We start from the raw sequence: 27,425 nt of genomic DNA, 5'->3' as shown, positions 1-27,425 counted from the left end.
CCTCAATGGCACATGATTACTGTCCACGTGAGTTAGTTTTTGGGAAAACATCGAATTTGCCAAAGCAATTTAATACTATAAAAGACATAGAGCCTAGGTTGGAAGTAGCACACAAAAGAGCTAGAATTATAATAGAGGTAAATAAGAGGAAAACAAAGAATGTTATGACATTTCGAGTAATGACATAATTATATCTATAGGAGATAAAGTTCTATTTAAAAATGAAATAGGACTTAAACAAGACTTAAAATATACAGGACTTTATAAGGTTAAAAGTGCAGAAGACAAGATAAGAAACAAAAAGTCCATAAGGATAGGCTAAAATTTGTTATTTCATAATCACTCTAATTTTTTTTAAATGTATCACGTATGGCCATACATAAAATAAAAAACATAATTATAATAAAAAAAATATTAAAGTTATATATAAATATTACTTTTTGATTCATAACAATACTTTCTAATTGGAACCGAATAAAAAGTAGAACAATAATAATATATAAAAAAAATAAAAATAAAAAAAATTTACATTTATATTTGTATACATATCCTAAGATAATGGCTCCATAGAATTAGGTTATTTTCCCAGTTCCCAGAGTGCATGGTTATATGACCACCCTTGAGTGCACTGGGACTGGACATTGCAGAGTCAGCACACTTGACATGCGCGGCCACTCTGTTACTAAGTAAACATACTACCTCTCTCTTCCGCGGCGACCCTCCGTCAGCCTTAAGCATTTACACATAAGCGTTGACCGCAGCTCTGCCGGCATAGCTTAGCGATCATTAGCGATATGAACCAAGCCAGCAGAAGAGAACAGAAACTCAAGTCCAAGGCCTCGGCTGCGCTGGCTGTGCTCCAGAAGCATTGTATGCAATTAAAAAAAAAAAAGTCCCTTAGCTCCAATGTAAAACCAACCAAATCAATGGTGTTTCTTTATCAATCCCTAATCGAAAGTGGATCAATTTAGAAATGAAAGAAAATAAAAATGGCAACAAAGTTTTTACACTAAAGAATCTAAATTTAGACTGAGAAAAAAGGATAACATAGTAATATCAAGTAATAACAAGGAAGAACGCTTCAGTCGAGTGCCTCGACTATCTGGGAGATATATAACCAGCAAAGCGATATTTTAGGGCGTCACCTAACGGATACTTTATTAGATGCTATGTGGGCGGCAGGCATATTTAGGCGTTTAAGCCGTTTTTGGGCTTTAGAGTGGGCGTGGCACCCCGCTGAAACAAACTTTCGCGGCGCAGGAAGACCACGTATTTGCATGCCAAGTATGCCTGTTCTAACTCTTATAGTTTCCGAAATCTCAGCGTTCATACGGACAAACGGACATGGCTATATCGACTCGGCTAGTGATCCTGATAAAGAATACTCGTATATATACTTTATGGGGTCGGAAACGCTTCCTTCTACCTGTTACATACTTTCCGACGAATATAGTATACCCTTTTACTTTACGAATAACGGGTATAAAAATAACTTTTTAATAAGAATAGGTTAAACATTTTTATTTCATAATCACTTTAATTTTCTTAAATATTTCATGTATGGCCATCCATAAAATGAGAAACATAATTATAATGGAAACAATTTGCAAAATATATATAAATATTACTTTTTGATTCAAAACAATAATTTCTGATTAAAAAAACAAAAAAATAATAATAATATAAAAAAGAAACAAGGAAGAAGGCTATAGTCGAGTGGCTTGACTATCAGATACCCGTTACCCAGCTTTAGGGAGCAAAAGGATAATAAAGATATATAAGCAGATAAGCTATACTTTAGGGAGCCATCTACCGGCTATGTCAGTAGATGTTATGTGGGCGGCAAACAGATTTAAGCGTTTAAACCATTTGTGGGCGTTACAGTGGGCCTGGCACATTTTTATAGGCAGCAAAGCGATATTTTAGGGTTCCACCTACCGGCTATTTCAGTAGATTTTATGTGGGCGGCAGACAGACTTAAACGTTTTGCCCATTTGTGGGCTTTAGCGTGGGCGTGGCACCTTTTTGAGTCGATAGGTATTGATAAGGCAAAATCATTTCAGTTAAAAATTTTTTTTCTATTATAAAAACGGTACAAACTTGTGCTGCGTAGCAAGCACAGGATTGCAAATTCAAGTATGAATATTCTAGCTCTTATAGTTTTCGAGATCTGAGCGTTCATACGAAGGGACGGACAGACGGACATGACTAGATCGACTCGGCTAGTGATCCTGATTAAGAATATATATATGGGTATAACCGGTATAAAAATAGAAAAATAAAATAAAATGTAACTTCTGGAAGTGTCGCCAAAGAAACTCCGAGAAGGTCTGCCGAAGTGGCACATTTCTTTCTCAAGAATGATCCGAATGCGATAACGCCGAAGTGACTTCTGGAAGTTACTTAGAAGTGACTTATCACACGCTTATAGAAGATACCAAAAGGTCCTTTCCCCATTGGAAATCTTGAATAAAAAACTTTTTTTTACATGTTTTGCTGTATTTTATATTTATTTTTCCTATAAGGTCTTTGAGCGCTTGTAGACACGGTCCTTGGCATGTCGGAAAAGCTCCATATTAATTTTATTTATGTCCAGCTCCGTTCACATAAGCAATTTAATAATAATAATTTCTAAAATAAATAGAAACTAAATTTTTTTATATTTAAAGTAGAAATAAATTTGAAGGAATTATCTTTTACAATTAGGTGGAGAATCTTTGAATGCTTATTTCACAGCAATCACTCCAGGTAACGTAAAAATATCTTAAAATAAAAATTCCAAAAAACAAAGCAACATGTAATTTTGATACAAAAACGAAATGACCTCAAGCAAATTGCGAAATAAACTAACGCTCGGCCGAAAAACAATTGCTTAGGTAAGAAGGGATTTTCAGAAACAAAGGGTAACGGCAATTATCGTGTCCTCCTTTTCCCAGTGACTTTGTTTGTATGTAGAAGATACTTCTTTGTGATCGCGACCTTTTTTGTTTTTGTAAAATGTGTTCTATCGTCCAGAAGTGTCTCACAAGTTACTTCTTCGCGATCGAGACCGTTTTTGTTTTTGTAAAATGTGTGCTATCGCCGTTCTATTGTCCAGAAGTGTCTCAGAAGTTATTTACAGCCAATACTACGACCCAAGCAGTTTCGCAAGTGCACGGTTATATATGGGCATTAAAGAGTCTGCATAATGCGCGGCCGCTTTGTCACCGAGTGAACGTATTACCTGTCTCTTCCGCGGCGACCCTCCTTCAGCCTTAAGCACTTAAACATAAGGGTCGACCGTAGCTCTGGCGCCTCTGCTTGCATAGCTTAGCGATCATTAGGGATATAAATGGAGGCAGCAGAATAAAAGAATATTGAAGTCTAAAGCCTCAGCTGTGATTAAATGTACCCTGCAGTACCATACAGTACTAAATGAGCACTAAATCACTACAAAATGATCCTCACTGAGTGCTCAATTTGTTTGAACATGACTGCTTAAATTAACATAGGCATCTTCTAGGATTCAGGTTGTGCGCTTATTTAAGCACAAGAAAAAGCACAGATTCGACACAGGTTTAGCGCTTAATTAAGCAGCAGAAAAAACACAGATTCAGCACAGGTTGAGAACTTAGCAGATACATAAAATTGAAATATAATTTCCTTTATTGATTTGATTTACAATGTGTTCTTGGGGTGTATTGAGGTCGTTGGGGTCCTGGGTACCTTCCATTTAAAGCAGCACAAGTTCATAACACACCTCATTTCCTTTTGCAGCGCTTTCTCCGGAGGCTCGGATGGCTCTATCTGAGAGATTGCACCTAGTATTAGAAAAAAATTGTTTTCAAAATAGAATGAGGCACGAATGAATTTGTCAGTTTTATTTTTGAGAACAAGAAATCCAAATATTAATAATTTTGGGCATTTTAGAACAAATGTTTTAAGACTTTAAAAAATTAAACTTACAAATAATAGTTAATAGTTTACAGCCCGTTATAAAAACTAACTAAGTAAGATCGCGACAAAATTTGGGTAGGCCTTCATCCTCCTTTTGCTTTGCGCCAAAACAATTGTTTTGGAGCAATTATACCCTTGCAGTAAAGTATATATATTCTTGATCGGCATCACTAGACGAGACCTCCTAGCCATGTCCGTCTGGCCGTCTGTCAGTACGTTTCTACGCAGACTAGTATCTCAGTTTTAAAGCTATCGGGCTGAAACTTTACCAAAAGTCTTCTTTCTATTGCAGGTAGTAGAAGTCCAAAGTCCGGATCGGAAAACTATATCTTATAGCTCCCATAGGAACTATCGGAAAAAAAAAATCTTTGGTGTTTTTTAACATATAGCCTCCTACGCTTGAAAATAACATTTTTTAATTAGTTCTGAACTTCGAATTAAATACGAAGCAAAATTTATGGGACATTGTCACCTTTAAAAAATCCTGAAAAAAGTAAAAAAAAATTTTTTAAACAAATTTTTTTGCAGTTACCATTATTTTTGTTTGAACAAACTTTTTGCATAAAAATATTTAAATTTTCGAGACAAGGGAAAAAATTTAAAAAGTAGATTTTCACACAAATTCGAAATTTTCAATAAGTACTGAATGGGTTAAGAATAGTACATCATTCAAACGGCATTTATGTGACCTTTCCATTGATGCCAAAAGTTAAACGAAGCCAGATCAAGTATCGAGCATACTTTACTTTTTTTTTGTCAAAATACTTATGCCGACTAGTGTAAAATTTATAAAAATCGACTACTTTTACATTCTCGTATCGCTGTTAAAAAAACGGTCAGAGAAATAAAGAAATAATTTTTTTTAATATTATTGAAGCCACGACAATCCTTAAAAATGTCACATGGTGTTACGAACGTTGATTATTTCTTATAACTGCAAGGGTATACAAAGTTCGGCTTGTCGAAGTTAACTTCCTTTCTGGTTTATTTTACGGTTTGCCATTACCTTTATCTAAACATATACCAAAATATTAAAATAACGAAAAAGAAATCTATTGACGAAACTTAGAAAGTCTTCCTTGCCAATAGGCAATTAAATATATTTTGGACGTAAAAACGAAAAATTTTTATTATTCTGAAATATTAAAAATTATAAAATTATTTATTACTTTTTATGAAATATAATATTTTTCCAGGGACTGAAAATTAAAGATGTTTGAGACTTTTATCCAATATGTAATTACGAACAAACTTTTTTATTTTTGGTCATCTGCAAGGAAACTTGCAGTCAAAAAAATTTGAATATTCTTTCACAAATTTGTATTTATTATTATTTACTTTAAAAAAATTATTTTCACTGCCCTTTTTTTACGGCACTGTGTTTCATGAGAAACTTGTATTTTTATTAATGTTAGTATAAATGAACTTGATGTTAGTTCCACTTTTAAAAATAAATGGTGTAAGAGACTTACCTGTAATTCCTTTTTTGTTTTATTAACTAAAAAACACTTGTTCGGTAAGTTTTGGACTAACTCCTTCAACTAGGTAAATGCAAGTGAAAGAGACGAAAAAAGACGCGTGCCTTCCAGAAAAACAGTAACAACGGTTTTTTTTTAAATTTAATTTTTTTATTGGAATCTGTTTAGTGCCTTCTGAACTTAACCTAGCGTAATTTGCGAGTAACAGTTTTATGGATACATAGTAGCCTTAAATACTAAGTAACAATTAACATGAGTTGCGAATTAACAAGAAGGATCAAAAAAGTGAAAACATTTTATAAAATCCTATGAGTAGGGAGATCGGTGGGAGGTAGCTTCTTCAGTAGTCGGAGAGAAATTTGCTCAGCTAGGTCACTCGTTAGCGAGTTTGAATGCGTCACAATTCTGTCAGCGTAACGACTGCTGTGTAGATAGATTTGATCCCCGATAAGTAATAGTCGAAAGTCTCGGTCGATGGCAACGTTTGTAACATATCAGGGGAGCCCAGATGTTCGCCGAGCTGCACGTCATTGCATTACTCTAAGCCTCTCAAGCTGATGCTTAGAAGCAGTGCCCCATCCTTGAATGGCGTACGTGCAAGTAGGCGTTATAATGGCTTCGATTAGCAGGGCCTTATTTGAGTAGTGTGATTTTCTCGAGCGCAGGAGCCAGTGAAGCTTTTGTAGGCTCCGCAGGCATTTGGCTTTGACTGCCCAGATGTGGGCCCGCCATACTAGCGCTCTGTCCAAGTGTACTCCTAGGTAGCAATGGGAAGTAACATTGGTAATGGCATCTCCATTGAAGGTGAGACCAGTACCGTGCCGTAGCGCAATTAATAGTGATATTCCATTTCCAGTCCTGAGCTGCATTTGTTGCATAAGTGGCCAGGAGCAGCTTCGCGGTGGAGTCGTCATCATTGTTGCTGCCGGGGGCCGGCATGTCAGTGTACAGCGTGTACAGGAAGAATCCAAGTACACTTCCCTGTGGTCTCACACACGCTGGGATGGGAGTCTCTTATTGCCACATCAAAAGTCCGATCAGACATTAAGATTCTCAGGATGGCAAAGAAAGGCGCAGGGAGAAGATCTTTTATTTTGTATAATAGACCCTCATGCCATACTTTGTCAAATGCTTGTTTCACATCGAGGTGTACAGCTTGTGCTCAAAGCCGTGTGTGATCTGGTTGACCAGACGATGCATTGGTGGGCTGGTATGTAATTCACTACTTGCGGAAGATCCATCAGTCGGCAAAGGAAGATGCGCTCAAAAATCTTGGAGTAGGTTGCCAGCAGGCTGATTGGGCGATAGCACTCAATACGCATGGTTCGGTTTTCCAGCTTTGGGAATCATGACAATCCGCGCACGCTTCCACAGCTTAGGAAAGTACCCTAGGCTAAGCATGGCGTTAAAAATTTTTACTAGGCCAAGGGCTCCTTAGCATGGTGAAGATTTCACCGCTCGATTATCAATGCAGTCATATCTCGGTGTCTTTTTCGGTTGTAGGGCCTTCAGTTGCAACATGATTTCCTGTGTCTTATGGGGCGAGCCGTTTGAACAGGAGAGCTCAAGAAGGTTGCAACTTCAGCGCGACGATGATCGGCTGTTAGCTCGAAGGCTGTAAAGGTAGAGGAGAGGTGCGCAGCAAAGACGTTCGCCTTGTCATAATCCGTTTTGAGCTAATGGCCACCGTGACTCCGAATGACAACGGTTTTGTTCTGTTTTATTGGCATGTCCCGTTTGTCTATGTTTGTTCCGTTGTAGTTGTCTGATCTGGCCGGTTCCGATTTATATACTACCTGCAATATAAAGAAGACTTTGGGGTAAGTTTGAGCCCGATAGCTTTAAAACTGAGACCTTAGTTTTCGTAGAACCCGATGGACAGACGGACATGGCTAGATCGACTCGTCTATGTAGTGACGCTGATCGAGAATATATATACTTTATGGCGTCGGAAACGTCTTCTTCACTGCGTGGCAAGCTTCTTACTGAATTCATTATACCCTCTGCAAGGGAATAATTATAATTATAAAAATTCACTTATTAATTTTTTATTAACGATAAACTTATAAACTAAACTAGGAAAAAAAATATAAATTATTTGTATTTACATCGCCTAAAAATTTTGCATTACCTAAATTTAATAGCCTATTTGCCTTTACCCGCATTTTTCAGGGAAAGCACGTCGTGAGAAGGAGAGGGTAAAATTCCTTTTTTTGCGTTCTCTCCCGGGAAAGAGCGCGGGTATCATTTGGCTCTGCCCAAGTCGCTGGCCTCTCGGCCGACGTCGCAGCCGACTTTGTGCTGATTGAGCGATTAAGCTGGATTGTGGAACTGCAGGGTACTAAATGGAAATATTAAATAAATATAAATAAATATTGTATACCAGTATGATTCTAGATGCTGTGTTTAAAAACTTAATATTGGTTTGCTCCATTTTTACTTTTTTATTTTCAACAGTCGAAGTTGAGTTGGATTCTGACCAATAATAATTTTCTGATATTTCTGGTGCGTTTATTACCGCGGGTATGATTAGGTCTTGTAAATCTTGGTCGGTGTTATTTTCCGGTTCGTCTTCTTCTGTTAAATCTGTATCTACTTAGTCTATTGAATCTTATTCTTCACTAATTTTAACCGCCAAAGTGGTGTTTAAGATTGTCGGAATTGAGATATATAAATTGCACCTCCTTTGAACTGATATCAAATTGGTTCGAAATTCCTCTAATAATTTAGATACCATTGACCGGAGTGATTGATTAATTTTTTTCCAATTATTGGGTATTTTTGCATGTTTACTGATCATGTCAGTAAGGAAATTTCTTTTCTGGGCGATAAATTTATATGACTTATCAAATTTGGTCTTATTGTCATGTAGGATGCAATGTATTTGTTGCCACTCCATATCTAATAATTACCTACTTCTTTTCCTATTATGCTTTTAGTTAATCAATTATACCTAAATTTTTTTCTTTTTTCTTTTTTTTTCATTGTTTTGATAACATTGTTCCAGTTTTTATTTGTTTTACGGCTTAGATCTTAACGATATCATTCGCCTTGCTCATATATTTTTTCTTTAAACACCTATTATGTATTTAATTTATTTATTTATATTTAAACAGTAAATTGGCGGTCATAACAAAAGTAATTATTATCATTAGCTGCTTATACTTTCTTTATTTATTATTGCTTATAAATTATAGCTTCGGTGTTTTTTGACATATTATTCTATAATATTAGAAAAATAATTTTTTATATTTTAAATAATTTCGAAATGAAATTAATAAAAATCGACGACTCTAACATATAGCTGTCAAGAAAACGGTTAGATAAATAAAGAAATAATATTTATTTTCTTTAAACACCTATTGTGTATTTTAAGATTTTAAACAGTAAATTGGCGGTCATAACAAAAGAAATTATTATCATCAGCTACTTATACTTTATAAATTACATTTGCAGTGGAATCCTCTGTTTTCGTGTCTATAAAACCCATCTTTGGGGTTGGTATTCTTAATATGTATCTTGGTCTGTATGCATGAAGTTAAAGTCGTACTCTAATCGGGCAACTGTTATATTTTTAATTTATTTTTATATAAGAAATAGAAATATATGCATCGCAGTGGAATGAAAAAACAAGTTGAAACGCAGTCCAAAGAAGAGGCGTTAGAGTGGGCGTGGCAGACATTTTTTTAGGCCAATCGAAAGGTTTGAATGAGGCAAATTTAGTTTACCAAAAAAAAAATGTCTAGGATGACAACTATGGCCACCATAGTTTTGGGCGGCTTGTGGGCGTTAGAGTGGGCGTGGGAAATTTTTTTTGGTCAATCGATGGGTATTGATTAGACAAATACAATTCAGTTAAAATTTTCTATCATAAAAACTGTGGGCGCTACAGATTTACGCGGTTTGTGGGCGTTAGAGTAGGCACGGCACACCGCTGAAACAAACTTGGGTTGCGTAGGAAGCCCAGGAATCTGCATGCCAAGTTCGACTGTTCTGTCTCTTAAAGTTTCCGAGATGTCAGCGTTCATACGGACGGACGGACAGACGGACATGGCTAGATCGACTCGGCTATTGATCCTCATCAAGAATATATATACTTTATGGGGTCGGAAAGGCTTTTACTCTACGAGTAACGATTATAAAAATTATGCTCTGGTGCGCGCGACGGTGCCGGTGCTGGCTGCCGCTGTTCTGCCATTCTGGCTTTTAATCTTTACCCTACGCCACTACGTGTGGCACACATCACACTCTACTCACTGCGTTTCTTGTTGTTGCTCGTTTTAAAGCCGTTGCTGGCATTGTTGCCATTGCTTTCTGCGCCAAGTCTAGGTCCTGGTCCGGCTGGACCAAAGTCACGGTCGCCAAGTATGTAGCGGCGAAAACGTCGCTGGTGAGAACGGAGCGTGTTGTGCACATATGCAAGCGGCTACTGAATCGGTCATGTATTAACCCGTTAACTGGTAACTTCGTTTAATAACTTTACATTTTATTCGCGAACCTGCAATGCTAGTCAGTTAAATATACGTAGTATATTATACTTTGTGCTACTATGCGGAGTTACATTAAGCATAAACACAAATTTTTGTATCTGATCTTTATAGTTATTTTTGTTTGCTTCATCATTTGCCTGAGACCAGTAAGGCGGAGCTCTGATCTGCTCTATACCACAAGCCTTGCAATATTCTTTAAACTCACTGCTGATATACTGTCGTCCATTATCAATCCGTAAATATTTTGGAGAGCCAAGTCTGCGGAAAATTTTATAGAGCGCAGAAATTTAAACTCCACGTAACTCGAGTATTAATTAATGAATACGTTTAAGTAATAAGTAAGTAGTAAATAGTAAGTAATAAGTAGTAAGTATTAAGTATTAAGTAGTAAGTAGTAAATAGTAAGTAATAAGTAGTAAGTAGTAGGTGATAACATCTATTTTTTCGGGATCAACACTAATTCTATTGTCTGGTAGAATGTAACCTAAGAATCTTAAACGGTGTGTTTTCCAAAGATATTTTGAGTCATTAAATACCAAATTATTATTCCTGAATACTTACCGGACTTTTCTGACGGTCTCGTCATGCTCGTTAACATTTGATCCAAAAATGATGACATCGTCTATATAATTATAATTAATTATCATATTTGGAAATTGTGATAATAACTCTTCAAGTAGTCGCTGAAATATCTCAGGTGCTGATTTTACTCAGAATATTAAGCGTTTGTAACGGAACAAATCCCTCGGAGTTATAAATGTTGTTATCTGTCGTCTTGTCTCATCCAGTTCTAATTGCACCTTTTATATCAAGCCGTGAAAAATTTGTAGCATCTTTTGTCTTGGTAGGTAGGTGTAGGCATTGTGTAGTGTTCCCTCATTACCGCTCGATTGGCCAACCGCGTATCCAAATACGACCGAATGTCGCCATGATGTCACTGCTTGGAGCCTCCACTATTTAAGACTGTACCTTAACTTCGATGGCAGCCGGTATACGTCTTATTGGCTGTTGTGTCGGCCTAATATTAGGGTCAATTTATAATTTGGCTGTTACTCCTTTCCACTGGCGCAATTAAGTAATGCACTCAGCTCGGTCAACCTTTAACCCCAATGATAGAGCATTTAATTTAATCGATGTTTCACTGCCCAGTATCAATTTCTTTTTATTTTCAATTGCATAAAGTGCTTTTTTTCCATTTTATTTAACCACATCAAGAACGGTACCCTTGCTTGGTTTCCGAGACGATATTTTACTTATTGTCTCTCTTTTTGAACTAGATATCATTGATTGTGATTGCTTACTAATTTCTTCTTCTTCTTATCTACAAGCTTCGATTACCTCAGTCAAGGTATGCTCTTTATCCTGTAGCTTTTTTTCAATTCCAGAAAGTCAATGAGTCCATAAGTTTATCTCTTAAATTTCGCCCCTTTTGAAAAAAAAAATTGTATTTCTGCATTTGCCGACGTAACCGAACTACAAATTTTGCGAAACTCTCAGCCTCCGAAGGCGAAGGGATCCCAAGCATATGCCGTTTGAAGGGACTTTTTGTTTCGGTGAGAAATAATAATTTAGCTTTTGAACCAGCACCAAAAATACGTCGACTTTTGTTTTATTTTCCGGGTCTATTAGAACATCGAGCAGGGAGTAAGCAATTGCAATTGCACACCTGTTTTAATCTCTTGTGTATTGATATATATCTTAAATGCAAGAAACCATCTTTCCCACTCGTGTCATGAGAATGATCTTTCAATGCTATCGCACAGGAAAGGCTTAATTATTCTTTCACCTATTTGTTCTTATGCAGACTCTGAAAGTGAAACTAAAACAAAATGTAATTTATTCATTATCTTGCTTATTAATTATTGTAAGGCTAACTGCCTGTATATAAACAGATTGTTTCTCTATATAAAACATTTACACAGTTAAGCATTTTATTCATTTATTTTATTTTTAAGTTATTGCTCTCTTCTAGAATGATTCTCTTGACTTGCAACTTACTGATACTCAGTAATGAATTCCCTCTTGCGCTGTCTCTTGTTCAGTAGAACAAGAAGAACACAGGAGGAGAAAGAGAGAAACAAAACTACACATGCATTTGTACCAAGTACCGCAATATCAAAAAATTATTGTCTTGAAAATATATTTTTCTTCGTCGCCAATGTCTTAATCCACAATATAAAATACTGTTAACTTCGTTTAATAATACACTACACTTTACTCGAAAATAAGTAAATACTCGTACATATTATTATGAGTTATTCAAAGGAATTAACATTGACGTCGGTGCTGACGTCGCTGCTGCTCTTTGCCGCTGGTTCCCACAGAACATATGCTAAGCGCTTAAGTTAAGCTAGGCTTAATACCGTCTGTGCCCAGGTAATAAAAAGAAATTATTAACCGAGTCGCCTAAACTCAAAAAAGCCAGCTTAACCGCCGTTAATACGACTATGGAATCCAACCCAAATCCGAACTTGGTAGCAGTAGTTCCTGTTGACACAGAGGTAAACGACCCAACTGTGCGTATGGATACAGCTACCTAGTACTCGTACAGTACTTCTGTACTGGCTAAGTCAAAGAAATCGGTGCCGACCATACCTATAGGTACAGTAGGCACAGCCTACACAGAAAAAAAAATGCATCAAGATCAATTTGATATGCGCATGGTAAGTTTGAGTTTTTTCGACAATTATTATTTTTACCATGAAATAATGTCAAATTGATACCAAAAAATTTAATTTTCACGAATTCTCTCTTTTCGAATATTTCTTGACATCGAAAAAGAGAGGATAGAGCAATATGGCGGCGTTAATTACGTGAGTGGAAGCGAAATAGACCTATTCGAAATTTCGACTTGGCTAACTTCAAAATTGTTGTCTCGCGTGCACTAACATGGTTTTCATGGCTTTTGAACTTAACGCCCGCGGAAACGTTGTGTGCTAGACCAGCTGCTAAGGTGTCTGCCTCTGATGCTGAAGGTTCAAGTACGCCCAAAGGCAGAGTATGCTTTAAGTGTTTAAGAAAAATATCTGAAATGTCCTTATAATTGTGTGATTGAAATGATTTCAGATTTCAATAAAAATAATAAAAATAAATTTGTCGCGGGGAGGACTCGAACCACTAACCCTCAGGCCTGTGTATCAAAAACGAAGCGCTAGCCCTCTGAGCCAACGCTTGATTGTGACAAAATCTTTTTTCTAGAAAAAAGTGATTTCGCTAATGTAAAAATGATATTACCGAAATATCGTTTTTAACATTTCGATCATATCAAATGAATATGTGACATATCAGGGCCGAATTGATAGTGGATTTCATTGATGGTTGATGGTCAATATCATATCAATTTTTTTTCTGTGTAGCACTAAAGGAATATTATTTTGGACTACCTAAAGTGCATAGATAAAAATGTATCTGATGCTCTGTCAAGAATTACTATCACGGACTTTAAAATATTCAATCGAATAATTAAATTCTGATAGTCACTACACAGAAAATTTTAAATAGCAAAACATAAATATATACAACGGGTGTTTTTTTTTGAGGTATAGAAGTTGCAATAAAACAACGATGGATTATTAGATTGACATGAATTTTTTTTAGTCGAAAGATAATCTTGTGGCATTACATTTTATGGCTGGCTCGGATGTAGTCGAATCTGGACGTCCAATTTTCGATGACTTTTCCCAACATTTGCGGCCGTATATCGGCAATAACACGGCGAATGTTGTCTTCCAAATGGTCAAGCGTTTGTGGCTTATCCGCATAGACCAATGACTTTACATAGCCCCACAGAAAGTAGTCTAGCGGTGTTAAATCACAAGATCTTGGAGAATTTACAGGTCCAAAACGTGAAATTAGGCGGTCACCAAACGTGTCTTAATAAATAATTAAATAAAATTTGCAAGCGTTGTTCAGGCGTGAGTCTATTCATGATGAATTGCCAAACCAAACTGAGAATAAATCACTTGCCATCTGTTAAATCGATCGCCATCTTGAACAGTGATGCCAACTTAAAGTTCTATACCTCTAAAAAAACACCCGATATATATATATAAGTGCATTGACGTGGAAAGCAAATGGTATTCAATTAATAAAGACCTATTTCCTCTGCTTTATCAAATAAGCTGCAAGATACTGACATCTGTTGCCATAATTTTAAATAACTCAAAATGGTTAAAAATTTGCACCACTGAAGACATGGTAAATAAAATAATGTTCATTCCAATATTAATACTTTAATCTATATTCTTTAATAATATAAATAAATTAATTAAGTTAATCGGGCAAAAGCAGTAACCGATCATTGTCACCAACAATAGTGTCACTACTGACATAGAAAAAATCAAAGCCATTCAGGAATTCCCCGAGCCTATAAACGTATTCAAAGTCAGATCGTTCCTAGACCTGTCTAGCTATTAAAGATGCTGTATTAAAGATTTTGCATCAATAGCTAGGCCCATTTCGGAAATTTTAAAGGGAGAGCACGGAAGTGTCAGTAGAAACAGGTCCAAAAATATGTGCATAACATTCCGGCTTCAGAAGATGTCATCCTCAGATATTCCGAATTTAAAAAGGCATTCGATCTAACGACGATGCTTCGGCATATGGCATTGGCGCCGACTGTGATCTCGAGAACCTTAAAGGATAAAAAGGTTAACTAAGCTACCAAGCCATAGTTTGGGCATTGTGCAGTCAAAGACATAAATATTATTACTCATCACCAACCATTGACCTTCGCATTATCGGAATCCAATCCGAATGCAAAAATCAAACGGTGAAAAGCTTGCATTGACGAGAGCGGCGGTAAAATTTTTTGTAAGCCTGGCTAGGATAACCTCGACACGGATGCAGTCTCCAGACAGCAACTTAACGTTGTGAAGGAGGAAGAAGCTTATTCGTGTGCGGCCACTATTCACAGAGAAACCATTGAAACCACGGTTAAGCTATTAAATTGCTTTCGAAAACCGATAGCTCGGAAGGACATTTGCTTTTCGTCTAAACGCAGCTTCGTGCTTTTTGAAAAGAAGATACGGCAAAACATTCACTTCACATGGAAGGAGCCATTGCTTAAGGAGCTCGCAGACGTAATTGTCCCCAAAGGCGTGAACGCCATTCATTGGGATTTGCATACGCTAACGATGATACAGGAAGAATTGCTTCGGCAATTCCCAGCCCCCAAATGTAGGCATTGCAAAAACCGTGTTATGGATATTTTTACAGTCGATGAGAGACGAGAAGTCCTCACTACCGAGCATTATAGGGCTCACAGATTGGCACAGGAAATTGTTAAGCAAGTACTTTCACAGTACTACTCTCCAATGACCAAGCTAGCGAATGAAATCGTCACTAATTGTAAAAGCTGCGCTAAGGCAAAATATGATCGGCATCCAAAGAATCACGAACGCGGCAAAACGCCAGTCCCGTCTCATGTGGAAGAAATGCTGCATATTGACATTGACCTCACAGGTAAAAAATAAAGTCACTCATGTAGAAACTTTTGAGCGTCAATGTCGCTTACCTGTATGTCATGTTCGAGTTATTAGGCATCAACCATAGGGTAGCTAGGTGCTTAGATTTCCTGGGAACGGTGTTAAAAGTAGTGACGGGAACGCCAGACGCAGAGGATTTGAAGATAACTACAAAAAAATCTTACAATCCTTTAAAATTTGGCATTTTATAATTAAAATTCCTAAAATGAAATCAGGATGTATTGAAGCGTTTTCCCATTATCACATCACCACACGATGCCCAGGGTGGAGAACAAAATAAAAGAGGATTATAATGCTAAAATCCACACGGTCAATAATTGCTGGGAGCCACACTGGTTCAAACTGGTTCTAAGAAGGTCATGTGCCCACGAAGAGACGCTGGAGACACAGCGCATGGCGACATCCAACATAGCGATTTACATCCCGTTACCTACGCAGATGAAGCCAGCATAATTGTAAACGATTGCCAGCTCGGGTGAAGGTGGACATGGCACTTACGTCCATATACGAGGCCCACCCTTCATCACTTTGGCTAAAAAATGTGCCACGGCTAACGGGCCCAAGGACTAGCCAGCTAAACCTTCCTGAACATTACCATGGACCACAATATACTTAGCCCTGTGCGGAAAAAAAATTGTGACCACTTATAGAATAAATGATTTATTTGCCTTTTTGGATGCACTCCTGCAGATGTCTAGTATGTATACACAAATACCAAGTCCCAAACAGTTTTTAAGGTTACCAGTAATATGAACGCCGTTGAGTGCGCCGCGGCGACTCTTCGCCTGCCACTACTAATACATACGTCTATACATAGGCTTTGACCGCTGCTCTGCCGGCGTCTCTGGCGGCGCAGCTACACTCTCACTACCTGTGCGAAGAATTGTAGTAGAGTAAAGAACGTTATGCTCCCAGATGCTCGACAAGAAACGCATCCGGAACCAATTTCTCTGAACACAGTCCTTGGTTGGATTGTCCTTGCACCGGAGATGACACTGTTTGGTCTAACGTAACGACGCTTGACCATGTTGTCTATTAATTTGTCGAGCTTCAAAATAATGTGCCACCGGAACGCTAGCCCACAAAATGAGAGCAGTAGTAGGAAGAACACTCTTCGGTTCCAGATTAATACCTTGTTCAACACATCCCAAGCTTTTGGCCGATCCAAACTTATAGCCTTGAGTCGTTTCCACGTCAGGGATCGAAGGTTGCAGCATCATGATAAACTTCATCAACAACTTGTACTCCCAATCGAGGAGTATTTGGACTGGACTGTCCCATCTTTGCAAAACAATTTATGAGAAGGTTTTTTTATTATTACCAATACGTTGTCATGGTTTGTGAGGATTTAAAAATCACCACAAAAATCCAAGCAGCAATAACACCATATGGCCGGCCGATTAATTCGCATAGTAATGGCGCGTACAGCTGCATACAATGATTTGGCAGTGTACATGTCGTCAAAAATTTTTTGGATCATCGCTTCACAAAAACTAAAAAACCCTTGGCTTTGTTTCCCATTAAAGTAATATGGCTGTTGAAGCATATTTTAAGATCCGACTCCAAGGTCATTTGAAGTGGTAGAGCGGTCTAGGTTGTGATTACCAAGGCTATATGAGACAAAATGCTGGGAGAAACGGTAGAAGGTCATACGTTTTCATTTTGCATGGCTAAGAAAATTGGAGAACTGTAGCACCACTTCTGAAAATTCGTAGAGGTCAAGTTGAGAGTGTGAATGAAGGCACCAATTATAATAGGAGAAACAGATTAACTGTCATCGGATACAAAAAAGGATATAAGGATATAACTTGCGGTAGATCGATTATAAAAAGTATGAAAAGCAAAGGTCCATCCGCACAAGTTACATCAACAACATGAGATAGCTTATTAATAAAAAGAATTCGTTGAATGCGGTTTGATAAATACGATTCTATCTACTTTAGAAGGTTATTTGGAAATCCCAAGTAGAAAAGTTTAACTAGAAGCAGTGAATGTTTTACCGAATCAAAAGCTTTGCTGAAATCTGTGAATATAACATAGGGTACTGAAACCCTCTATTAATCAAGTATGAGAATTCAAGTAGACTGGTCGATCGATGCCTAATAAACCCATGCAGAGAAGGGGATATAAGAGAACCGCAGAGATGTTGCAGTTGAAGAGTGATAAGGTGTTCTAGAAGTTTAGGAATAGCTGATAGTTTGGCTCACAGTGTTTTTAAATGCAGCTTTGCACCCTGTGAGTATGAAACGTCGATAGAGGACATTTTTACTATTCTTCTGTAAACAGGGATACGATGTACCAGTGTTGTAGAGCTAAGATGAATAAGTAGACTGGAAAAAGATGCGAATAAATTAGAAATATCGGTAGCATAATTTTCTGTTTTATAGAGATAGCGAAAGGACAGAGGAAATGCGTTAAATTTTCGTTTAGATTTAACGAAAGAGAAAAACTGTTTAGGATCGGTGCGTAAAATTTCTTTGCAATGTCAAAGGTATGGATTACAGCATTGAATATTTTCAGTACGGAATTGGGAAGGATAAATGAATTAAAATTACGAGGTTTGGACGGTGGAGCATTGTCGGCAATATACTCAACGTAGAGTTGGTTATTGCGCATTTTACGTTAGGTGGATTTTCTTAGAAATGTAAATCGCGTCTTACTTATAAATGTTCTCATTTCTGAGGTAATATTTTGGCAAAAAGAAGAAGCAAATTAGAATTGGCTACGTTCCCAATAATATCGCCGATTCTACCGTTATGAAGGCCTCTTTCATATTTAATATGTGAACAGATCTGAAAGGCAGCACTTCAAGAATTTATCCCTTTAGATAGTGTTGCTAAATTCACATTTTTGGCGCAGCAAGGGAAACATATTTCAGTAGCAGTTGAAGAGTAATTTATATTTTATAAGTTAGCAAGCGACGAAATCGGATTTAGGAGCAGACGAGCGATAGGTCCAGCGGAGATCTGTCCAACGAAGAGAGGTGCAAAGAGGAGACAGCAAGAGAGCGTGAAATGCAGGCGAAGTTCTGAGCAAGATTTCGTTTTCGAAACGGCGACGTAACGCATCTTAGCACTGGCAGCATTTGTAAGCCTTGAAAGATCATTATATCACAGGCTTTCACTTTCGATAGCTACGAGTTGGGGAGTGTACAGTGAAAAATACTTTTAGCTCTAAGATTATTTTTAGGAAGATATGAAGAAAAAACTTGGTATTGTTGGTGACGCATAGCTATTGCACTATTTAATCCAGTTGGGTTTGTGAAGTTGCATCTTCACTACGGTTGGGTGAGCAAACAATGTGAAATAAAACAAATTTTGTTTCAAATCCCTTTTGACATAAAATTCTGGACGCTGTTTTAAAAAACTTGTGATTAAAAAAAAATTAAACAAAATTTGTTGCAAGAAGTATTAAGTAATTAAGCAATGTAATTTAAACTACTTATTATACCCCATCCTACTTTGACTGCAGATCCAATGAATGACCAAACCTGTAATTTCCATATTTAATTTTGATCTGTAATATACGTCCTCTCAATCAATTTGTTTTGACACCGAGATATTCACTTATACAGCAGAAAAAATTTTTGTGGCAACAGGAGGGGCGCACATGGCTACTTGACTCAGAAAAGGGAGAATTTAAAAATTTAACTCGCCGATTTACGGTTATCGTACGGCCAAAACAACTATTACGATCAGCAGCAGTTGTGCATCATATCGAGAAATAGTTATCGACGGTTGATTGATTAGGTAGGCTTAATTGGGTTCTAGAAATTAACTTCTTATAATATTATGTGACCTCAATAAAGATCCTTTTCGTAGCTCATAGGTTAATGGCTTTTCGAACCATTTGTTTGCCATAGTTGCCCACAATGTTACGGTGTCCAAGCACCCAGATTAAGTTGATTCTCAGATAAGTGTCTATTTCGTTCAGAAATTTGCAGTATTCAGAGATAGTTACTGTGTTAGCTGTGAAGCATTCAAGGGCCATAAGGGCTGCTTCACTGCAGGTGAAACATAGCTTTCTGTGTTGCTATGAATTCCGCATGAAAAACACTACAGTGATCTGGTAGTCGAAGTGAGACTTTAATGTCCTGTTCAGTATAATACACACCCGTTTGCGAGTTAGGCTTTGAGCTTCTGTGCATATAATGATGACGTTTTCGATTTAGTTTGGAAGGTTTCCGAGTCTGAGCTGGTAGGTATGAGGACAAAGTTGACTATGTGTGGAATCGATGTTCAATTTTTTAAAATAGTGAAGTGACCAGTTGAATCTGTTGCCCAGGACGCTGCTTCGCAGAGCCTCGGCGATATTGCTGATCCTCAGATTTTATCCAGCAGGTCCAAGTGTTTAAAATCGAGCAGCTCTGCGCTTCCTTGAATTTGGTGAAGAATCTAAAGGTAACAGCTCTTTTCAAGGGAAAGCCACCAGATGATGTTTTTGTAGAAAAGAATGGGCCTGACTGTTGCAGTGTATACCCAGTAACCTATTGCTTTTTTCCTTGCAAAGAGTGCTATGATCGCTTCACGTTTGTGGTCTGTGATGTTGTCTGTCCAGTTGAGTTATTTATCATGGATGACACCTAAATACTTTCCCTACTTGCTAAGAGTTAGGCGCTTTTGGTGCAGTTTTGGGAGGGTTACACTTGGTATCGTATACTGCCTTGTAAATAAAACTAGGTCGGTTTTTTCTGGGTTAACACCCAGTCCACATTTTGCTGTCCACCTAGAGAGGGTGGATAAGGCTGCCTCCAGCAGATTGCATTGAGTTTGAGGGAAATTACCTTGTAAAAGAATAACCACGTCAGGCTACCACATTAGTGCTCTTCTACAGACGGTCAATTGTGCTGATTCCATAGTGGAGTAAAGTACATTACTGGTAAGCATAGAATGCGTACGAGTCCCACTATAGGCCGATCAATGCCCAATTTAGTCAAAGCTCCGCACTCGGTTTTCTGTACCCTCTTTGATATGGATATGGAAGAGGTAGGTTTGAGTATGGGGGTGAGTGTGAGCTCTTTGTCGAAATGGTGGCAACACAGGCGCCTTCTCGGTACTTGTAAGGCACACATACCCGCTGACTGTCTGGGGCTACTTATTTACGCTTGATGCTAGCTACCCTTAACAAGCAGTGCACTCAATATCCGCAATGGGCGACCCGTTCCGCATCCTTCACTCGTCCTACAAGCCAACCCATTTACTATTTCACCACGCTTAACGGTTCATATTTAATCCGCCCACGAAAATGTAGAGTAAAGAGTTATTCCTCAGAAAGTATGTGACTTGAGAAAGTTTACTAGATTCGTCGGAATGTATGTAACAGGTTGAAGGAAGCCTTTCCGACCATATGAAGCATATACTTTCCTAATCAAAAACAAAAGCCGAGTCGATCAAGCTATGTCTGTCTGTCTCTCCGTTTATAAAAATGCTGAAGCCTGGGAAACTGGAAAAAAAAAGCAAGATAGTAGGGATTAAGCCATGTCTGCCTGAAGTCCTAAACTAGTCTCATAGCCTTAAAACCTTTCCAAAAGTCTAATTTCTCTTGAAATTAGTATAAATGTTGGAAATTCAACCTTGTTTTAATATTTCTGTATTTCTAAAAGGTCTGGACTTACATAGCTCTCACGGGAACGATCTGCATGAACTATAGAAACTTCGGCTTACCGAAGATACTTCTCTATCTTGATATTTATACGACTTCTTTTTTTCATTCTTGTAGCCTCATGCACTTGTTTGAAGGAGGAATCCTAGAAAAAATGACCACCGCCGAATACGCAACACAGGCCCGCAAGATTTCAATGAAGGGACCTCAGCAATATAAAGACGTTACAAAAATTGACAAGGGAAGCACGAACATGAAAAACAGTCGTTCCCAAAATCGAGACAGTGATGATATCAGTCCTCTCAACTTGGGAATGCTACAAGGCGCTTTTATCGCATTATTTGTAGGCGCACTAGCTGCAGGTTGTGATCTATTTTAATTCAATTGTTACAAAGCTCACTGTCTTTATGCCTAGGTGCCGTTCTTCTGTTTGAGTTTATTTTTAACCAACTTTCCCTTGGTTAGAAGCAATTTTGGCGTATTCAATGGGATTGGTAAAACGAGAAAATGTAAGTCCGTGAAATTAAACAGCACAAATTAAACAAACTTTTCATATGTGCGGAGTCGAGTGACCCCTCACAAATAGCGCCCATAACAACACAAATAGCGCCAACAACATCGGCAGCCAGCGACAACAACAACGCCAGTTAGCGCCAACAACATCAGCCGCCAGGGCCAACAACAACGCCAGTTAGCGCCAACAACATCGCCAGCCAGCGCCAACAACATCGGCAGCCCGCAGCTACAACATTGCCAGCCGCAACGCCCAAAGGAGTCACCAACAACAACAGCAGCCAGCGGCAATAGCAATAGCAACGACAGCCACCGGCAACAACAACTGCAGCTAACAACAAAACAAAACACTCGCGCATAACTTTGTAAAAAAAATTGTACAGCTCACTTAATATGTAAGCTTAACCAATAATTGTAAGATTTGTAGTTATATTAGTACCAAAGAATTATCTAAAGCTAAGCTTTCCCCCTCCGCTCTCGCATCAGCAGTAGCCACACACACACACCGCGAGAGCAACGAAATATTCACCACGATAAGTGCAGCGCCGCACAGGAGCAAGCGAGAGAGGACATGCGATCGAGGAGGAAAAAAACCCCTGAAAATTGGCACGCGCCAAGGAAAGAGCGAGAGAAAAGGAGTACCGAAACTTCGACAAGTGGAAAAAACCAAGAGCAGCCGAAAACTTGAACAAAACGCCGCGGCAAAGCTTGACTCTAGCTCTTTTAAAGTGAGAGCAGGTCACTCTTAGACACGTGGTGCACGGGATCACGAGGAGCAGGTCTCTTTTGGAAAACGCGGCGCACCGGACCAGAAGTGCGAGCAGGTCTCTTTGGAAAAACGCGGCGCACCGGACCAGAAGCAGGGGACTCTTGCGAAGGCGGCGCACGGGATCAGAAGTGCGAGCAAATTCATGTGGGCAACAGGAGTCTTTTGCCTTCGGAGTGCGAAAAGTAGTGCAGTCGAGTGACTGGTGCCTAGTGACCCAGGAAGGAGTTAACCTAGACGACCTCGAGGAGAGTGTGCCGGCCCAGGACCAGTGCTCCGCCACTTGGACTTACGCGTGTGTGTGTGCGTGAGAGCGAGACGGGTGAGTGAGTGGAGTGAACCGCATTTTGGAGAGCGAGAGTCCCGCGCAATGAGAAATTTCTCGAAGGCCTCGATGCCTAACCTAACCCGACCATGACCTAACCTAACCCGTTAGCCTGCGAGCACTGAGAAAAACATGAACCAAGAAATAATAATGCTCTAATGAATATAAAATATTTCTCGCCTGATTTTAATACAACTCGCAGTAAAAGAATACAATCAAGCTAGCCACGCATAAAACATAGATATTCTAAGACAAAGATTTGAGGCCATTAATTCTGCCCTAGGAAAAAGGTGTCCCCATAATCGATCCCCTCTCTCTCGGCCTTCTCGTAGCGAATGCTATGAGCCAGGCCCAAATGCGCGTTACCGCTGACCCTTTTCATTCTGCTGCAGACACCGAATAAACTACTTCTCTCACTCCATACCCCGGTGACTGGCACTCTACATCTCACGCCAGTAAACCGATTTTCGTCCTAGACCTTTTTGTCCCATATCCTTACAAATATTTTCGGTAAAGAGACCCTGTCGGGACTGAGACTTCTACGAGACTTTTTTACAGAATGGCGCCCGAACAGGAACATGGGGTTAACGAAATTTTAGAAGACCTAAATGTGGCCTAAAGACCCATCTGGGTACATGGAGTTTGAAAGTTTTCGGTTCAGTCACTTAGAGGCGAAATTTTTAAGTCGGAACGTAAGGAGAGTCATATATCAAGGGATACAAAAATTTCTAGGGCAGAAAACAGGGAAATATATATATATATATATTTCTAAAATATACCAGCGCATCGAACATAACCTGAAAAGAAAAACTTAGAATTTAAGCAGAGCACATGGTACATTCGGGAGAACTTATACAAAAGTATAACCACACACAGCGAGAAATTTCTAACGCACGCAGACACACAAACATTTATTCCTAAGCAGAGCAAAGTACATAACCTAAAATCAGAGATTATTTGTTCCAAGATCACGTGGCCAGCAAATCACGTGAGCAAGAAACACATACAGGCAGATAATCGGAGAGAGAGAGAGCGAGAGCCCTCAAGGTTAGCCAACTAAGGTCACGAGAGTTACGAAAGCCCGAGGTAGGGAAAAGCTAACGTATACTCCCCACAGCGCAGCCATTTTGTTTTTCGTTTCACTCTCATAGTCGTCTCTCACACGAGCAGGAGTCCATCAAGTACAGGCAATGGGATCACATCGGTTGGGGGGCTTTTCATATAACCATCGCCGAGTCAACACGTGCATCGGCAGCTCTCAAAAACATCGTCGTGGAGAAATTTAAAACTACTGCGTCGTCGAACAAAATTCAATCACCGTCGAGAAAAATTTAGGAATTAAATCGTCGTTTGACATCGGATGGTGGTCACCATCGTTGCACGTGGGAATTCAGTAAATTCTAGGTTACAAATAAAATAACATTTTCGATGAAGATTTTAACCAGTTCGAACCTCGTTTGACCCTCGTTCAAGAATTTCTCTTGTCCCATCGAAATTTTTCCTGTCGTTTGCCAGTTAACTATTATTTCACAGCAATATGGGCACGCGTTAGATTTCGTATCTCCGGAAGCGAGAATTGGAGGCGATTCTGAAGGAGTTTTCTTTGGAAGCAACCGGAACAGTTAACGAAATGAGGAGGCTGGCTGCTTTTAATAATCGGGACGATCACGTGCTGGAGAAAGCCGAGCGGCTACAGGAATGCGAGGCGGAAATTACAGCCGCACGAACGGATAGGAAGCAGCGTTCACCGACTCCGAACCCTTACCCACCGGGTCCACCGCAGCTTCAGGTGCCAGCACCGGAAGGAACAGGGGCCGCCGATGTAGTCGAAGACACGGAGATCATCCATCCGGTCAAGCGGGATATTTTTTCCAGAAAATCAGAGATGTCCGCAGCCACGCTAGCGGAGAAGCTGAAGAATTGGGGAATCACTTTTGACGCGACCAAGGACCCCATTATCTTCATCCAACACCTCGAGGAAGGAGCCACCGCATACGAAGTTGACGTGGAGAAGATGCCGCAGGCCATCCCTGGTCTTTTGACCGATACTGGTTTCGGACAAGCCAGCTGCTAGGATAATATTGGATAAACTTCAAGAAGGCGGTTCTTGACTTCTTTCTGCCGCCCAGGTACTTTCAGCGACTCGAGGATGAGATCCGCACCAGAGATCAACGACGAGGAGAGGCTTTCAAACAATACTTAGGTAACATCAGACTCATGATGCACAGAGCGGGGTATAATGCGGAGCAGGAGTTGGACCGGACCTATGAAAATCTCCAATCGGATTATCAGATGTACGCAAGGAGGCACGACTTCACCACTTTGGAGCAACTTACCACTTTAGCGGTAAACTACGAGGTCACCCGCTATCGGAGCACAGGAAGCTATGTCAGAATGTTGGCCACGCCACAGCCAGCGCCGAGAACGAACGAGTACGAGATCCCGGCGTATGCAGGAGCATCACCAACAGGTCAACAAAATTTTTCACGACCAGCCAGACGACCACCCACCCCAGCCACAGTTTCACAATCAGTTCCCCGAGTGTGAGTGAGTTCCGTCGTAACCATCCGAGAATCGAGAGGAGTCCTCGCCCCCTCGGGGAGCGAACGGAGACTGCCTTCAGGAATCCCCGGAATCAGGAGAAATCTTACAGGTTCAGTCGAGCAGAATTATCGCGCAGGTGCAAATCGAGGGTCAGAAGTTTAACGCTACTATAGATACCGGAGCTAGCAGAAGCTTCGTGAGCGAACAAGTTGTTCAACGTGTAGGGACGCCACACAACGTACGGTCGGTACACACTAATGTCAGCCTGGCGGAAGGCTCACGCAAGGAGATAACCGAGTCTCTGGTAGCCAAAGTGCGGTTGGACCAACGTTGGGTCTCCTTTCCACTGCTAGTTTTCCCTTCGATCATGGAAGACGTGCTATTGGACATGGACTTCCTCTGTGGCGTGTCTGCCATTCTCCAATGCGGCCGCGCTTCGCCACAGCTGAACCTTCTCCTAATAAGCAGCCCCACCAACGACTTATCTATGCCTGCTCTCTTGCCAAACGCGTTCACTCCAGCACACAACGATTCAGATAATGAGGTGCAAGCCACCCCGACCAGCAGTATTTTAGGGCCTCGAGACGAGAACGCCGTGCAAAATAATCCGTTTCGGCCGAGCGCCTTCCCTAGTCAGACCAGGAATCACAGCAAACACCGAGCAAGAAGATTTAGAACCCTGGGTAAACAACTTCCTACAGGAGGAATTGGCCAAATTCGAAGGATTGACGGGAGTGTCAAATATCGCTGAGCATACGATCACGATACGAGATGATAAGCCCATCAAACTGAGATATTTTCCTAAGAATCCCGCGATGCAGAGGATTATTGATGAGCAGAGCCTTCACTGAGCCCCCATAGCGTCGCTATTGTACTCGTAAGCAAGAATTCCGGAGAGATGCCACTATGTGTAGATTTTCGACAACTAAATGCCCATTCTATTCCAGATGCATACCCGCTGCCAAGGATAACACACATCTTGGAGCATCTGCGCCATGCCAAGTACATATCGACGCTCGACTTGAAGAGCGGATATTGGCAAATTCCTGTAGCCGAGTCCAGCCGCGAGTGCACAGCATTTTAAAGTCCCCGGGAGGTGCTTGTTCCACTGGAAAGTAATGCCGTTTGGCCTCCACTCAGCACCAGCCACATTCCAGCGGGCGCTCGACAGCGTCATAGGACCGGACATGGAGCCCAACGCATTTGCGTATTTGAATGACATCATCATCATCGGCCGCACTCTGGAGGAGCATGTGCAGCATCTACAAGAAGTATTCCGACGGCGAAAGTCGAACCTTCGTCTCAACGCGAAAATATGCAGTTTCTTTAAGCGCAGCCTGGTATACTTGGGATACGTCATCAGCGAGGAGGGAATTCACACGGATCCCGACAAGATTTCGGCAGTAAGGCAACTGAGTCTGCCCACCACATGCAAGGAGTTGAGGAAAGGTCCAGGGATCGCGTCATGGTACAGGAGATTTGTACCCAACTTTGCCAGAGTAGTGCAGCCCATGTCTTTGCTACTCAAGAAAGGAAAGAAATGGCAATGGGAGCAGGAGCAGCAAGATGCGTTCGAAGAACTCAAAAGAAAACTCACGGAGACGCTGGTTCTCGCCTGCCCCGACTTCAACGAGAAGTTTGTGTTGCAAAGTGACGCCACTGACATCGGCCTTGGAGCAGTTTTAACGCAGAAAATCCAGGGAGAAGAACGAGTCATCGCCAGCAGACGCCTTATCGCCACCGAGGAGAACTACTCCGCCACAGAAATGGAGTGTCTGGCTATCATATGGGCCATCATAAAACTCAGATGCTACTTGGAAGGTTATCGATTCGAGGTGATAACGGAACACCTCGCCTTGAAGTGGCTCAACTCGATTGATAATCCCACCGGCCGCATAGCGCGCTGGGCGTTGGAACTGCAGCAGTTCCAGTTTGACGTCACCTATCGACGCGGGAGCCAGAACATTGTTGCAGATGCACTTTCTCGACAGCCTTTGGAAGTACTTCAGATGATCCAGGAGGATAAGCCGGGATGCACATGGTACCAGCGGAAGCTGAAACTTGTTCAGGACAGGCCTGAAGATTACCCGGACTACGCGTACGAGAACCAACAGCTATATCGGCATATCGGATCCCGAACTGACGACTGTGCGTGGCTAAGGAACACCGACAGCGAGTACTGTCGGAATGTCATGACCAGCCCACGGCAGGACATCTCGGAATCAGGAGTCTTCCTAATCGCCCAGAGATATTACTGGCCGGGTCTTTTTCGCGATATCGCCAGGT

The 27,425-nt window shown here is 40.2% G+C and overlaps 1 protein-coding gene across 1 annotated transcript in view; it reads left to right on the top strand.

Moving 5' to 3' along the window:
- Positions 1-21,607, top strand: part of LOC108034371 (ionotropic receptor 40a) — a 229,655-nt gene extending 208,048 nt beyond the window's left edge. Inside the window, exons 6-7 of the mRNA XM_044093875.2 lie at positions 21,109-21,353; positions 21,407-21,607. Coding sequence (XP_043949810.1) covers positions 21,109-21,353; positions 21,407-21,456 — 295 coding nt within the window. The 3' untranslated portion in view covers positions 21,457-21,607. The remainder of the gene's footprint in view (positions 1-21,108; positions 21,354-21,406) is intronic.
- The last annotated feature ends 5,818 nt before the right edge of the window (positions 21,608-27,425 follow it).

The sequence above is a fragment of the Drosophila biarmipes genome, unplaced genomic scaffold (assembly GCF_025231255.1).
Source record: "Drosophila biarmipes strain raj3 unplaced genomic scaffold, RU_DBia_V1.1 ptg000008l, whole genome shotgun sequence".
In the NCBI taxonomy this organism is placed as follows: domain Eukaryota; kingdom Metazoa; phylum Arthropoda; class Insecta; order Diptera; family Drosophilidae; genus Drosophila; species Drosophila biarmipes.
The sequence above is the reverse complement of the archived record's forward strand: the minus strand, read 5'-3'. Positions and strand labels throughout refer to the sequence as shown.